Source organism: Carcharhinus amblyrhynchos, chromosome 4 (assembly GCF_965287045.1).
Source record: "Carcharhinus amblyrhynchos chromosome 4, sCarAmb.v2.hapA, whole genome shotgun sequence".
NCBI lineage: Eukaryota > Metazoa > Chordata > Chondrichthyes > Carcharhiniformes > Carcharhinidae > Carcharhinus > Carcharhinus amblyrhynchos.
Window position 1 is genome coordinate 138,563,724 of NC_137327.1, and position 17,159 is coordinate 138,580,882.

At 39.9% G+C, this 17,159-nt stretch overlaps 1 protein-coding gene across 1 annotated transcript in view; it reads left to right on the top strand.

The window, feature by feature from the left end:
• The first annotated feature begins 341 nt into the window (after positions 1 to 341).
• The window catches only part of LOC145342402 (bromodomain and WD repeat-containing protein 3-like), a 149,513-nt gene continuing 132,695 nt past the window's right edge, over positions 342 to 17,159 (top strand). Inside the window, exons 1-9 of the mRNA XM_080187958.1 lie at positions 342 to 505; positions 649 to 707; positions 812 to 841; positions 1,024 to 1,083; positions 6,291 to 6,441; positions 7,051 to 7,149; positions 8,731 to 8,891; positions 9,770 to 9,991; positions 16,168 to 16,268. Of these exons, the coding sequence (XP_080044084.1) occupies positions 457 to 505; positions 649 to 707; positions 812 to 841; positions 1,024 to 1,083; positions 6,291 to 6,441; positions 7,051 to 7,149; positions 8,731 to 8,891; positions 9,770 to 9,991; positions 16,168 to 16,268 (932 nt within the window). The 5' untranslated portion in view covers positions 342 to 456. The remainder of the gene's footprint in view (positions 506 to 648; positions 708 to 811; positions 842 to 1,023; positions 1,084 to 6,290; positions 6,442 to 7,050; positions 7,150 to 8,730; positions 8,892 to 9,769; positions 9,992 to 16,167; positions 16,269 to 17,159) is intronic.

Consider the following 17,159-nt stretch of genomic DNA (forward strand, 5'->3'; position numbering starts at 1 on the left):
TTGGTCAATCCCCCTGTCACTCACAGCCCACGCCTCCCGGCACGTTCGTCCGCTCGAGCCCGGGGGGGGGGGGGGGGGGGGGTGAACGTATCCTTCCGCCAGACCGACTTCACTCACCCCCCCCACAAGAATCACTTATAACGGGCGCCCGATTTCCCCCCTCTCCCCGTTCCTTTTAACCCTATCAAAACCCAGTAGCCATCGAGCGGGGGCGACTGGGCCCCTTACACCCCGGCGGGTTGAGGAAAAACGAGCGTGAAAAACAGGGGAGGCGCTGGGGATTAGTTGTTGGCGGCGGAAGTTGGGAGGTTCTTCGGGGGAGGCAGGGAGGTGATGAGGCGCCGTGCCCTGAATGGCGACGGAGGCCAGAGAGAGAGAGAGAGAGCCAGTGAGAAATCCCTGTCAGTGTACACCTAAACACAGCCGGGCCGGCTACTGACACACACCACCCACAACATGGAACAGAGACCTACCGAATCCATCCGAGTCTCACAACTGGAGTGGGGTGGGCATTATTATTATTATTAATTAGAAAGGGAGGGGGTTGTGGGTGGGAGGGAGGGAGGGAGGGAGGGGGTGAAGAAATGTCTGAGGTGTTTTTTTTAATTAGTCTTAATTCTCTCTTCAACCCTTTCTGTCACCTGGCAGAGCTGTATTACCTGATCGCTCGCTTCCTCCTGTCTGGTCCCTGTCAGAAGTCGGCACGGGTGAGTGGATAGTCCTTGTTGTGGTGGCGGCGGCGGCCTGCGAGCTCTCACTCCCTCCCTATTTAAACCCCTCACTCACTCGCTGCTTCTCCTTTCATTAACAGATGCTGATCCAGGAGCTGGAGGAATATGAGGTAAAAACAAAACAGTCCGTGTGATCTCTCAGCCCTTCCTCCCCCCCCAGCACCACACACCCTTTTTAAACCACCCCCCCCCACACACTCTTTAATCTCGAGCCCCCTCTTCCCCTACTGATTGACATATTATTATTAATTATTTTCTCAATCTAACCCTCTCCCTTTTCCTTTTTCCTCAGCTGATCCCCAAGCGTCTGGACTGGCAAGGCAAGGAGCATCGCAGGAGCTTCCAGAGCCTGGTGAGAGAGTTTTAGGCCGAAGCGTGCAACTTTGTTTTGTTTTTGTTCTTTTCCATTCTCTCCCTCCGGTTAGATTGAATCTCCCGCAAAAAAATAAGAAAATAAAGCCTCCTCCTCTCTCCCCCACCACCCCCGTCTCTTTCGCCCCCTCCCCACAAAGGGAAGTTTAAAAAAATAACATTTCAATGCTCGGCCCACTTTGATTGCCCGTCAGAAAGAGAATTGAAAATCGTTGGTGTGAAGAAAAGTAAATAAACGCGATTTTAATTAAATATAAATGAAGGGATTTTTGTGGAGAATTGGGTTTCTGTTTGGGGGGGGGGGCGGCGAGGGTGAGCTGGTGATGACGTAGGCAGATATGGAGCTGGTCCAATGAGCGAGCGGCTCTCATCTGTTGCCGAGGCCGGCTGGAGTGTGCCGCCTTTCCTGATTGGCCGGCAGCCTCTGATACAGGAAGCTGCTGTCGAGCACGTCTCCAATTCATTAGCATTGCTTTATACTGACTGCACATAATAGACAGCTGGAATATCTTACAGCAATGACTGCTCCATTGTTTGCCATCTTTTCCCTTTTTCTTTCCACCACCATCACCACCTCCCCATTCCAATTTATCACTGTGCTGCAACACTTCGAAGAGATGTTCCTGTGCATGTGAAGAAATGTTTGGTGATGTGTGCTTTTTGTCACATCAGTCTTTGTTACAGAAATAGTCCACTAACACACATATATATAGTACAGAATAATGTGCAGAGATGTTTGGAAGGATAATTAAAATTATATCATTTTTCATTCTCAACCTATTCCATTTCAGTGCAATTATTTTAATTAAATAATGAGCTTTTTTCATTTTGTTGTAATTTTGCACTGACTTATGTGCTTTGTTCGGTGATTAGAAATGAAATTTATTCAATGGTATTTTTCCAAATAAATAATTTACGTTTTTTAAATAGTATGGTGGATTATTATTTGTTAATTCATTTATTTTCACTGAGCTCTTTTTAAATTTAAGTACTAAACAAACTAAAACTTTTTAAACCATGCAGACCCTTCAAGTTTACAATTGTGCATTTTTATAGATAAATATTAGACTTTTTTTGCAAGTGTTAAAAACCTGTCTCATTAATTAAGTCAGAAAATTGATTTAATTTCACAGGTATATATATTTCATAAATTATAATTTATTTTTGAATTCCCAGGAGTTCCCCCTCAGTGGATGCTTGTGAATGCAATCACTTCTAGCATATTACTGGCTTTGCCCTACTAGTCACAGATGTTCATAAAGATCATTCCCAGTTATTAAATGTTACGTGGAAGCTGGTGTGGATTTCTCCTAAACAGTGCATCAATATCTATGGTTCACTACATTTGCAATCAACATTCTTGAATCCTCTTTGACTGTATTACCCCAACATGGTGAATTGTCATTAGGTCTGATCTAGACAGTAAGTCTTTAGCAGTTTGAATCCCCAGAGCTCAAAATCTAAAGGTTTTTACTGGCCTCGTCCACATGCCGCAACTAGATCCTGCACTTGAGGTGTACCAGTGTGCAGTTGGATGCAAAGCTGGGCCTTGTTTGGAAGTGTCTGGTAGTGGATGTTGCACAATAAGAAGTTTCATAACATCAGGTTAGTGGATACGTAGTGGATACTTGACCAAATAAAAGCCATTGAGGATCTTGTAATATTAGGATAAAAAATGTCTTACAGAATATGAATTGTTCATCTGGCTGCAAGATGTTTGAGCATTGTGCTTCAATCAAGTGAACGTTTAGTTTGACACTGAATGAAACATTTGCCCATTTTTGGCTATTTTAAATCCTGTATGTGTGTTGCACTTGGCATTATTGTAACAGCGATTTGGATTGTCATGGTGAATCCTTATAATTTGCATGCAGCGGTGACTCATTTGTTTTGCAAATTGAACTTGGGATAGCAGAAGCACAGTTGGTTCATGAAGTTTCAATGATGTACAGTATTGTTTGGATTTTATGACAGTTGAAGATTTATAATGCAATGGGAATCAAATTTCTTTTTGCCATGAGTTTTTATTTGATTTTTAATAAACTATGCTTTCTCTTGTAAGCTTATACCAAATTGCATCAGAAATCTAGGCCTTGAAGAAAGATAATGTACTGAGAACATTATGGAAGTATTATGTAATGTGAAAGCTGGAATTTACATTGAATATTATAAGTAACCGTATGTTTAAGCCTATATAAGAATTTGCATGAAGCTTACGTTGTCATTCACAGTTGCATCTAATGAGTCTATGGTATTGTGCAACCGTAAGATACTATTATGCATTTTGATATGAGAAATAGACTTGTGCAACTTTTTCAGAAACAGCAAGTTGAATTTCATGTATGTGTAATTACAGCCTGTTTTATTGTGCAATAGTTTTTGAGAGTTCTCAGTAAGTGCAGTTCTAAAAAGGACCTTTTTGTAAGTGACTGATACTGAATTTATAGGGAGATGAAGGAATAACTAATTTAAGTTTTTTAAAAAAAGTAATTAGAATTCTCATGCCAAGGGTGTGTAAGTATGTGCCAAAGCATTCATGAAGCACTTGGCACAAAGGAAAGGTGGAACTCTTTTTACTGAATTTGTAGCAGTTAACTAAGTTTTTTTAATTGTTAAGTATTTAATGTGATTTGAATCAAAATTGTCTTATGTAATAATTTTTGGGCAATTCTAATCATGTAGTGTAAATTCTTGTTGATAACAATGTTTACTTGTGCTTCATTTAAAAGTTGATAAAGTTCATATTTCTGTTCATTGCTGAGATTATAATTGACTCTGAATTTTAAACTGATGTACTAACAGTATAGTTTTGAGTGAAATTGTTCTTTCAAAGAACAGCCACTTTACAGAAATTTGTAGTACCTGTAGAAATGTACTTTTTTTTTGTTCAATTTTTTTTGTGGCAACAAGTTTGAGTTGTAGCAAGTTCCAATTGACAATCAATAAATAACATTTGATGTTCAATACATGTTAGTTGGTCTAAATGTTACAAGCATTGTTTTAAAAAAAATTGAGACGAGCTCTCAGTTTTAGCTGTTGCCTTTTGAGTGCTGATCAAAAATCTTGCACTAAAAAAGAAAAATTGATATAGGTTGTTTTTTTAACTTGTGTGTTGGCTGCCAAAAGTGTTTGCTGAAATTTTGCATCAGTTTTGTTTTGGCGTTAGAACTGTTTCAAAACAAAATGGTTAATCTGAAAAAATATGTTAAAGTAAAGTTTAATTATTTATTAATCATAAATAGGCTTGCATTAACACAGCAATGAAGTTACTGTGAAAATCCCCTGTTCGCAGCACTCCGGTGCCTGTTCAAGTATGCTGAAGGCCAGTGCACCTAACTAGCATATCTTTCAGTCTGTGAGGAAACCAGAGTACCCGGAGGAAACCCATGCTTACATGGGGAGAATGTGCAAATTCTACACAGTCAGTGACCCAAGCCAGGAACTGAACTTGTCTTTCTGGCACTGTGGGGCAACAGTGCTAATCACTCTGCCAATGTGCCACCTATTTTACTATTTTTGCATCTGTGAAGCATTTTGAAGCTCTAATTGATACAAGAGTAGCATTTGTAATTCTGGAGTTAGGCTGGTGATTCTGACTCCGCTAGGAAATGATTTCTTCTGAAGGCATAATATGCACGATTGCTTCTAGTAGGCAATCTCAAAGCATCTAAATTTTGTACAACATGGAAGAATGACTCCAGCCTGGAGTGAAACTGCAAAGGTCATCTGCATGGTAATATGAGTTTTCCAGCTGCTTGTGACAGTAATTACTATCTATACCCATTTTGTATCAATTATGTCGAACAACTTAATGCAAGTTATATCAGGTTGTCCTCAACGAGCTGAGAGGAATATGACACTTAATTGTATCTGGCTACTTTCTTGTTTTCCGTGAGTTCCTGTACCACAAGTTTTTAAATCGCTGACTAGATCTTTTTTGCAGCACTAACTCCTATCCGAATGAGGTTAATTTTCTGTTGTGAACTTGTGCCTACTACACCCTGGACTAAGAACATTGCATTTCACTTAAGAAAACGTTTGTCCCCGTAACATGGAAAGGAATCAAGCTCAAGATGAATGGTTACCACTAAGACACTGATCTCATCCATTCTTTTCAGGTTGATTCAATCTAATAGTTGTAAGATAAAAATTCCAGGAGCAGTGATGAATTGAATGATACAATTAAGGTTCAGAATCTTAATTTATAAATCTCTGGAATTATTTCTAATATTCCAGAATTAGTTAGCCTTCAGTAGGATCCTGACCATGCATCACATGAAATTATGCTTTGTAGCTTGGTCTCTTCAGCTTTAGTAAAATCTGAATGACTGCTACAATGAAAGAATTTTACACTTTGAATACTGGACTGTGTCGTTACTGCAAAAGAAGTTACACTTGTGTCATTTTTGATGGTGAAATTTATAGCATTTTGTCACAAACAGTAAACAGAAGAAATGATACCTGGATTTAATTTGCCAAAAAAAACTAACAAATTAGAATTTATCTGAAGTTGGTAGGCAGGTCAAGCAAATGTTCTATTCTATTTCACTATATAAGGGTGAGTTTGTGTGGCTAATCTACAACTGCCTTTTTTTTTACTATTGTTAATAAAGTATAATTCTGATATGTCCTTCTGGCTTTTGCATATTTACTCCACAGGTGAGAGGCACAAATTTAATGCCAACTTAGTTGCTAAAGTCAGTGGCCCATTTGTGCTATGTGGATAGTTGGATTTATTGAGCTGTTAGGGTGAGAGAGAGAGACAAAGGCAAGCTAGAGAGATAGCTAATCTTATTGGTAAATAGTCCAACCTAATTTACTTAAACTTTAATTTAAAAGATTTTTGCTGGTTGTGTTCCATGCTGCAATCCCTGAAGAAAAAGCATATCTGGGATTAGTGAAAACTTTCAATGTGTCTTGTGTTTAATGATACTTATGAAATTTGAGAAAATGTAAATACAGGTGTCATCTACATTTTTTGCATCAATTTCTTTATTAATGGTAAGAAATTTAATTTTATGAAACGTAAAGCTTAAACTTTTTACAAATGTCTAATATATACTAAGAGTTTTTTCAAATTTAGTCTTCTGCTCCTCTAATGAGTTACAGTAATGTGCAAATTATTTGATTAAAATGGACTTGCTGAAAAGTGAGTGCCAACATAATTTATTTTGTTTTTTTATTTAGGTTGCAGCTAATAAACATGTATCTTCAGATCATTTGCTGCAAATCTGTCAGCAAATTGGCCCCCTATTGGATAAAGAAATCCCACCCAGTGTCCCTGGAGTGCAGACATTACTGGGAGTGGGACGACAGTCATTGTTACGGACTAAGAAAGGTATCTCAAATAGAAGATGCATTTTCTTTAGTGTGTTCCTAATTTTGGGACTTCTGTTACGTGATAAAATAAATTAATTATGTTAAATATGTTAGTTATTTTGTGCAAAAGAATATAGCATTTATTGTACATTTAGTGTCTTTTAAAAATCTCCATGTGCAGTTACTGAAAGATGACTAAAATGAGAAACTAATTAGTGAAAGCATCAACTTTGACACGTCACACATACACTTTATAATCTTGTTGGTAAAGATGGAAAATGATACTGCACCATTAGGCAGCTGCAGTCTGTCATTTTTAAAAGTCATTTTTTTTCTTTAGTTGCAAAGTAACTAATTAATGTGAAACAACCCAGTAACTTCATGTGATGTGTGTGGAATTGGATAGTTAAATTGAGTCTTCCAGTGTTAAATGTGACCCCTGCTTACTCAAAAATCTGACGGTTGTTAATCATCATCTAAAATCTGAATGCAATTAAATTTGCCTACAATCTTTGGTATTACAAAGATGACTCAATTTATATGTACTTTGTTCAATCACTTTCCAAACATTGGGTACACAGATTTTGTACTGCAAATCACATGCTTTAATAGTAACTTTTAATTGCAGATTGCAAACATGTAGCATGGAAAGGCTCAGCTTTTGCTGCTCTTCATCGCGGCAGACCACCCGAACCACCTGCGAACTATGGGAAATCTCCAAATATTGGTAAGTTAGAAAAGTAGGGACTACTTTAAAGGCACCTCACCAACTTGCTATCTCCCTTCCTTTTGTACGGAAAAATTATTTGGGAATGACAGTGGTGGAAAGAACTATCGATGAAATAATGGGATCTTGATAACTGGGCCAATGGGCTGAGGAATGGCAGATAGAGTTTAATGTCGATAACTGCGAGGTGTTGCATTTTGGTAAGACAAACCAGCGCAGGATTTACATAGTTAATGGTAGAGCCTTGGGGAATGTTGTTGAACAGAGACCTAGGGGTGCTGGTACATAGTTTCTTGAAAGTGGCATTACAGGTAGACAAGGTGGTGAAGGAGGAGTTTGGCACACTTGCCTTCATCGGTCAGAGCATTGAGTACAGGAGTTGGGAGGTTATGTTGCAATTGTACAAGACATTGGTAAGGCCACATTCTAGTCGCCCTGCTGTAGGAAGGATGCTATTAAATTTGAAAGGGTGAAAAAAAGAGTTATGAGGATGTTACCAGAATTGGAAGGTTTCGATTATAAGGAGAGGCTGGAACTTTCCCTGGAACATAGGAGGATGAGGAGTGACCTTTTGGTGGTTAATAAAATCACGAGGGACGTAGGTAAAGTGAATATCCAAAGTCTTTTCTCCAAGGTAGAGAAGTCCAAAACCAGGGAGTATAGGTTTCAGGTGAGAGGAGAAAGATTTAAAAGGGACCTGAGGGGCAGCCTTTTCACACTAAGGGTGGTGTGTGTATGGAATGAGCTGCCAGAGGATGTGGTAGAGTTGGGTACAATTGCAACATTTAAAAGACAATTAGATAGGTATATCAATGGGAAGGGTTTAGAGGGATATGGGCCAAGCGCAAGTAAAAGTTCAGTTTAGGAAACTTGGTCGGCATGAACAAGTTGGTCCAAAAGGCCTGTTATTATGCTGTATATCTCTGACTCTATGAATGGGGGCTTCAGTTTCACATTTCTTGCTGGTATATAATAAGTATTCAGTTGTTAAAATCCTTGAATGCAAACTGAAGTATCTCTTAAGTTGTAATTCCTGTGGCTTTCTGGATCATTTAGAAATTGGTTGTTCTTGGACAGGTCCTCCGGTCAAACTGGAATTTTTAAAACTGCTGCTAATGAGAATACCTTCATGCTGCAAGCAGAGTCAGAAATGAAATTAAATCTAAACAGGTGCTGGGAAGGGAAATAAAGCTATAAAACTATCTAGCTTGACATTTCTCTTCTTGTTTAAATTGCTGACTGATAATAGGTTGTATATCAGGTAATAGCTAGTCAAAGTTTATTTTTGTGTTCTGGTTTAAGGAGCTGCAATAAATTATTCTTGAGCCTGATTTAATTATCAAAATGGCACAGTAATTTTAGTGCAATTTAACTGTATGATATAGAATTGGCTGATGCAGGTTCATATCACAATGAAGGGGTTCACATCATTTCAGGACCATTGCACATTTAGAAATCATTTTTTAAAAATGCAGCAAATACTTTTTTCCTCTCTCTCTACATAAGCATATATTGCCATGGTTGTTTTTATCATGTGAGACCCCATAGATATTCAACATTTCTTATTATTTGCTATTTCAGTGAACATTACCAATGTCAAACAGCTGACTGGATTTGGACGGCGCAGTCATGTCTTCCCTGTTATTGTGTACCAGCATGTGAAAATGTACAAGAGGATACTTGGGCATCTTTCCTCTGTGTACTGTGTAGCTTTTGACCGTACAGGGAGGAGAATTTTCACGGTGAGAAAACTGCTGGGCGTTCTGTAAGAGCAATCAGCAATAAATGAAGATTGTAGTATCTATATTGTTGTAGAGAGTCCAATGGTAATTTTGTTGCTCAAAGATATGGTGCATCACTACAAAAAAATCGTCTAATTTCAAAAGCATTTAAAAATTGCAGGAGAATTTTGTTCTATCTAGAGTGCAAACGCAATGCATTTAACATAGTTCAGTTTAGGAAGCTTGGTCGGCATGGACGAGTTGGTCCGAAAGGCCTGTTACTGTGATGCTGCTTACGATAAATTTGACAATACAATATTTTCTAAATCTGTATGGTACGTTGAGTAATTTTCATGGGGGTGCAAGTCCCCAGTTGTGAATTCTTTCTGGACCAGTTGGAGGTTGGGCAGATCTGCATTTTTTCAAAAATTACAATATACTTGATGAAACTGCTGCAAAGCTATTTTCCACCAGAACTTTCTCAGTATGTTAGAAATTATTTTATTTAAAATGGGGAAAAAAAACAATTACTTACTAGTTTCTTCTGGCTGTTCCCAAAGGAAGGAGCTGGGAATTTACAAGCCAATTGATACACAAACCTTTAGCAACAGCACTTATTTTCCAGTTAATTTCAGGTTATATGTCACAATTGGGCAAATTGTTGGCATTTATGACTCCATTTGATTGCACATTTAGGGTACCTTCATTTTTAGTCTTGTGCACGAATGTATTATCTATGTTTAAAATTTGAAGTTTTGTACATTTGTGCAGCAATTGCCAGAGATTATAAAACAGTTTTGACACTTGACCAAATAATTGGACATTAATGTATTGTGACTTAAACTTGTGTTACGTGCAACTTCTATTCCAAAACTTTATATCTACCATACTATTTCTAGGGTTCAGATGATTGCTTGGTGAAGATTTGGGCCACGGATGATGGACGACTCCTGTCTACTTTGCGTGGGCATTCAGCTGAGATTTCTGATATGGCTGTTAATTACGAGAACACATTGATTGCAGCGGGCAGCTGTGATAAAGTGATTCGTGTTTGGTGCTTGCGAACATGCGCTCCTGTTGCTGTGTTACAAGGGCATACTGGATCTATAACCTCTTTATTGGTAATGAAATTGCATTCTTCTCCCTTCTCTACTTGTGTCTTCTGAATTGCCTACTTTTGACCAGAGCAGAGAGTACTTTTCAATGCATAATACAATGAAAAATGAAATGAGCTCTAAATAATCATGTTGCTTCTCTTAAATAGTATGCTGTAGCATCATAAAACCATTGATGCAGCACAGCTGAAGGTTATTCAGCCCATGATCCATGTTCTAACTCTTCTAAAAGAGCCAGCCAACTTGTCCCACTCCATACTCAATTTCCACTTTTTTCCCTTTCTAATATTTATCCAATTCCCTTTTTCCCTTCTGCAAATTATTCAATCTGTTCCATAATCTTTTTGGCAGCATATTGCAGATCACCATAACTCATTGTATGACAATCTGCTGTGATTTTTCTTTCCATGTGTCATGTGAAATTTGAAATATGGATTTGTATAGTGACGCATTTGGACAGGGGGAATTGAGGACATTTTTCTCTTGTTGCCTCTTATTTTTTTACCAATCACCTTATTTCTACCCCTGGTTGCTTACTTTTCTGTCATTGGAATCAGTTTACCTTTACTCTGTCAAATGTTTCAAAATTGTGAACAGTAGTGTCAAATCTTCCTATGACCTTCTGTGCACTAAGAGCAGTCATCCCAGTTTCTCCACATAACTGAAGTGTTTCAACCTTGTATTCTCTGCATGCTGTTAAACCTTTGATACCCTCCTTAAATTTTCGTGGAAATTATCTCACTTGTCCAGGTGAAGCCTAACCAGCCTTTTATAAATGTTTAACATAGAACACTACAGCACAAACAGGCCCTTCGGCCCACGAGTTGCGCCGATCACATCAACACCTACCAATCTATAGACCTATCTATAACCCCCAATCCCATTAAATCCCATATACTCATCCAGAAGTCTTTTAAAAGACCCCAGCGAGTTCGCCTCCACCACCACTGACGGCAGCCGATTCCATTCACTCACCACCCTCTGAGTGAAAAACTCACCCCTAACATCACTTCTGTACTTGCCTCCCCGCACCTTAAATCTGTGTCGTCTCGTAGCGACCATTTCAACCCAGGGAAATAGCCTCTGGGAATCCACCCTATCTATTCCTCTCAACATTTTATAAACTTCTATCAGGTCGCATCTCAACCTTCATCTCTCCAGGGAGAAGAGTCCCAGCTCCCTCAACCTAACTTCATAAGGCATGCCTCCCAGTCCAGGCAACATCCTTGTAAATCTCCTCTGTACCCTTTCAATAGCTTTTACGTCCTTCCTATAGTGAGACGACCAGAACTGCGCACAGTACTCCAAGTGAGGCCTGACAAGGGTCTTATAAAGTTGCAGCATTACCTCCCAATTCCTAAACTCAATCCCTCGATTAATGAAGGCCAGTACACCATACACCTGCTTGACCACATCCTCCACCTGCGAGGCCGATTTAAGAGTCCTGTGGACCCGGACCCCAAGATCCTTCTGCTCTTCAACACTACCAAGACTCCTGCCCTTGATAGTGTACTCGTTCATCCCATTGGTCCTGCCAAAATGGACGACTACACATTTATCCGCGTTGAGGTCCATCTGCCACTTCTCCGCCCAGTCCTGCATCCTATTTATGTCCTGCTGCAACTTCTGACATCCTTCCAGACCATCCACAACACCACCGACCTTCGTGTCATCAGCGAACTTACTAACCCATCCCTCCACTTCCTCATCCAGGTCATTTATGAAAATGACAAACAGCAAGGGTCCTAGAACAGATCCCTGGGGCACTCCACTGGTGACTGACCTCCATGCTGAAAAAGACCCATCCACAACCACTCTCTGCCTTCTGCAGGCAAGCCAGTTCTGGATCCACAAGGCCAAAGGCCCTTGGATCCCATGCCCTCTCACCTTCTCAAGAAGTCTTGCATGGGGGACCTTATTGAACGCCTTGCTGAAGTCCATGTACACCACGTCCACTGCACTTCCTTCGTCAATGTGTTCAGTCACATTTTCGAAGAACTCAACTAGGCTCGTAAGGCACGACCTGCCCTTGACAAAACATAATACCCTCGTCCTTGTACTCTTCAATTATTTATAAAACCAAGGATCTTGTATTTTTTTCATAAATCTTTTTCTGATTTATTTTGTGTACATCATCTCCAGCATCCCCTTTTAAAATTATACTATTTTGTTTATATTGACTTGCCTCTTCTCATTCTCCTGATCAAGAGGCATTACTTCACATGTCCCTACTTTAAATTTAATCTGACATATGGCTATCCATTATACCGGTCTGTTTCTCTTCCTCCTTACTGTTCACTGCTTTTCCAATTTTCATGTCAGTTGTAAATCTCAGTCATTAATATATGTCAAAAGAACAATAGATCATAGAACATAGAAAAACTACAGCACAAACAGGCCCTTCGGCCCACAAGTTACGCCAATCATATCCCTTCCTACTAGGCTTACCTATAACCCTCAATCCTATTAAGTCCCATGTACTCATCCAGAAGTCTCTTAAAAGACCCTATCGAATTTGCCTCCTCCGCCACCAGTGATGGCAGCCAATTCCACTCACCCACCACCCTGTGAGTGAAAAACTTACCCCTGACATCTCCTCTGTACCTACTCCCCAGCACCTTAAACCTATGTCTCTTGTAGCAACCATTTCAGCCCTGGGAAAAAGCCTCTGAGAATCCACTTGATCTATACCTCTCAACATCTTATGCACTTCTATCAGGTCACCATTCATCCTTCGTCTCTCCAAGGAGAAAAGACCGAGCTCCCTCAACCTGTCCTCATAAGGCATGCCACCCAATCCAGGCACCATCCTTGTAAATCTCCTCTACACCCTTTCAATAGCTTCCACATCCCCCCTGTAATGAGGCAACCAGAACTGAGCACAGTACTCCAAGTGGGGTATGACTAGGGTCTTATAAAGCTGCAGCATTATCTCCAGACTCCTAAACTCAGTTCCTCGATTGATGGAGGCCAGTACCCCATACGCCTTCTTAACCGCATCCTCTACCTGCGAGGCTGATTTAAGAGTGCTATGGACCCGAACCCCAAGGTCCTTCTGATCCTCTACACTGCTAAGAGTCTTACCCTTGATATTATACTCCTTCATCCCATTTGATCTGCCAAAATTGACCGCTACACATTTATCCGGGTTAGAGTCCATCTGCCACTTCTCCGCCCAGACTTGCATTCTATCTATGTCAGGCTGCAACTTCTGACATCCCCCCAAACTATCCAGAACACCACCAACCTTTGTGTCATTGGCAAACTTACCAACCCATCCCTCCACTTCCTCGTCCAGGTCATTTATAAAAATCACAAACAGCAAGGGTCCCAGATCAGATCTCTGGGGCACTCCACTGGTGACTGACCTCCATGCAGAAAAAGACCCATCTACAACCACTCTCTGTCTTCTGCAGGCAAGCCAGTTCTGGATCCACAAGGCAACAGCCCCTTGGATCCCATGCCCTCTCACTTTCTCAATAAGCCTTGCATGGGGGACCTTATTGAACGCCTTGCTGAAGTCCATATAAACCGCACCTACTGGTCTTCCTTCGTCAATGTGTTTAGTCACATTTTCAAAGAACTTAACCAGGCTTGTAAGGCATGATCTGCCTTTGACAAAGCCGTGCTGACTACTTTTGATCATACTAAACTTCTCTAAATGTTCATAAATCCTGTCCCTCAGGATCTTCTCCATCAGCTTACCAACCACTGAGGTTAGACTCACTGGTCGGTAATTTTCTGGGCTATCCCTGTTCTATTCCTTGAATATAGGAACCACATCTGCAATCCTGTAATCTTCCGGAACCTCTCCTGTCTCCATTGATGACGCACAGATCATCGCCAGAGGCTCTGCAATCTCTTCCCTCGCCTCCCACAGTAACCTGGGGTACATCCCATCTGGTCCCGGTGACTTACCTATCATGATGCTATTCAAAATTTCCAACACATCCTTTTTCTTAATGTCCACATACTCAAATCTTTTTAGTCCGCCGCAATCCTGCAGTATAACCAACTAGATCTTTTTCCATAGTGAATACCGAGGTAAAGTATTCATTAAGCACCTCTGCTATTTCTACCGGTTCTGTACAAACTTTCCCATCTTCACATTTTATCGGTCCTATTCCTTCACATCTCAGCCTTTTACTCTTCACATATTTGTAGAATGCCTGAGGGTTTCCCTTAATCTTATCTGCCAAGGCCTTCTCATGAACCCTTCGGACTCTCTTAATTTCCTTCTTAAGTTCCTTCCTACAAGCCGTATACTCCTCTAGATCCCTGACATCGCCTAGCTCTCTGAACCTTTTGTATGCTTTCCTTTTCTTTTTGACTAGGTTCATTACAACTTTCATGCACCACGGTTCCCGTAACCTACCAAAACCTCCCTGTCTCATCGGAACATTGTCGTGCAGAACTCCAGACAAACATTCCTTGAAAATCTGCCGCCTTACTTTGGTACATTTCCCTGAGAATACCTCCTTCCGATTTACTCGTCTAATTTCCTGCCTGATGGCTTCATATTTCCCTTTACTCCAGATAATCAGTTTCATAGCTTGCCTGATCCTATCCCTTTCCAATGCTAGCGTAAGGGAGATAGAGTTATGATCACTATCCCCAAGAAGCTGTCCCACTGAGAGGTCCGACACCTGTCCAGGTTCATTAGCCAGTAGCAGATCACGTACAGCCTCTCCTCTTGTAGGCTTATCCACATACTGTGTCAGGAAACCCTCCTGAACACACCTAACAAACTCCTCCCCATCCAAACCCCTTACCCTAGGGATATTCCAATCGATATTTGGGAAATTAAAGTCTCCCATCACGATAACTCTGTTATTACTACATCTTTCCAGGATCTGTTTCCCTATCTGCTCCTCAACATCTCTGTTACTATTGGATGGCCTATAGAAAACACCCAGCAAAGTTATCGAACCCTTCCTCTTCCAAACAGACTGACACTTGAGGAATACCACTGTACCCTTTCCTCTAGTCTAAAAACAACTGCTCACCAGTACTCTGTTTTCTGTCTCATAAACAGTTTTGTATTCATTGCCCATTTAATCCTACAGGCTTCAAACTTGCTAACAAATTTATTACCTGGCATTTGACCAAATTAATTCTGGAAGTCAATATACATATCAACTGTACTACCTTCATCAACCTTCTCCAATCAGATGCAACTTTCTTTATTAACAAATTGACATTAATTTAATAAACTTGTTCTTATAAGCGTCAATACTATTCCATGTAAATGCTTCTAAAAGTATCCTTGACAGTGATAATAGGCTGATAGCTTACCTCTCTCCTTGTTTGATCAGGGATGTAAAATTTGCAGTCTTTCTTTACAAATTTTACCTAAGGAACATTGAAAGATTGTGGCCAGATACTAGCAATTCCCACCTTAGAATTCTACGATGTAGTTTATCTGGACTGGGTGGCGCTTCTCCTTAAGCACTACCAACCTTTGATCACATCCTTATCTATTTTTATTTTGCCCAATTTCTCTACTTCACCTAGTATGGCAGAATGTTCTTAGTGCGACCAGATTCAAAGTACTCATTTAATATCACAGCTATGCCTTCTGTCTCCATTAGGTGACCAATATTTCTAGCCCTAATTTGCTTTCACACTTCATGAAAGGGATCAAAAAGTATTTTTACGTACATTCCTTCCTGCTCTTGTTTTATTTTTCAGTTGTCCGTGTACCCTTTTCAGCATGCTTCACTACTGAATATGAACCCAGCATTTATAATGTGCTTTATTTTTCTGATGCATTTTAATCTTTGTTTTCAGTTGTGAAGGAAGCTCTGGATTTGGATGCCTTTTCTTTCCTCATTGTAGAAATATGTTTAGTTTGCATCTGAGCTACCCATTGCTTGTATTTGGCAGTCTTTGATACCAATTCATCTAAACCAAATTTATTTTCAAATCACTGAAATTAACCCAGCTCAAGTTTGATATTTTCACAATTGATTTTTCCGTTGCGTTTTTGTCCTAACGATTTGGCTAATGAATATGAAAATGTTTACTGCAGTAGACCCATGGCTGACTAAGGAGTTGGTGCTTGCAAAAGGTGAGGAGGGATATAGGAAGTAATTTCTCTCCACTTCTGTAAATCCAATTTGCAGATTAAAAAAAAATTCCTGTGTTTAGATTTAATAATAATTCAATTTTCTATGCTCCAGTTTTGCCCAGGGACCAGAGGAAAAACGCGTTACTTGACATCCACAGGGGCTGATGGAACCATCTGCTTTTGGCAATGGAATACAGAGACCATCAAATTTAAGTAGGTTTCTTGCAAAGTGTATCTTTGCTGCTTTGTCATCATGAATCTGCTGGCTTTCATTTGCAACTTCTATTCATTCACCATTTTTAGTTTATGTTTTTACACGCTGCACATTTGTGAATATTGGTGTGTTGAATGAAGCTACCAGTGTCATTTGGTAACTCGTTGTTTTAGCTTTGACTTGCAGATGCTTGAATTATATGTTTGAATGATGTTCCTCAGCTGTAATATTCAGTGTTAGTTTTATGCTTACTGTATCTACTCATAATAATCGTAGAATTGTTACGGTGCAGAAGGAGGCCATTTTGCTCATCATGTCTATGATTGCTCTCCAAACAAGGGTAGTGGCTTAATGCCATTCCCTTGCATTTTCCTGTACCCCTGTATGTTGTTTCTGTTCAAGTGATCATTTAATGCTCTTTTCAATGTCTTGATTGAACCTGTCTCCACCACACTTGCAGGCAATGCGTTCCAGACCCAAACCACTTATTGTGTGAAAAAGTTTATCTCATATTGCATTTGCTTCTTTTGCAAATCATTTTAAATCTGTGCCCTATCATTCTTGATTCTTTTATGAGCGGAAACAGTTTTTTCCTATCTATCCCATCCAGCCTCCTCATGATTTTGAACATCTGTATCAGCTATCCTCTTTGTTGTCTTCTCTACAAGGTAAACAGTCCCAGTTTCTGCAATCCATCCTCATAACTGGAACCATTCTTGTAAACCTCTTCTGACTATTTCCAGTGCGTTCACATTCTTCCTATAGTGTGGCAACAAGAACTACACAATTCCAGCTGAATTCTAACTGCTATCCTGTATAGGTTCAGCATAACCTCCTTACTCTTGTACTGTGTGCCTAAAGTCCAGCATATACTGTATACATCAATAAGT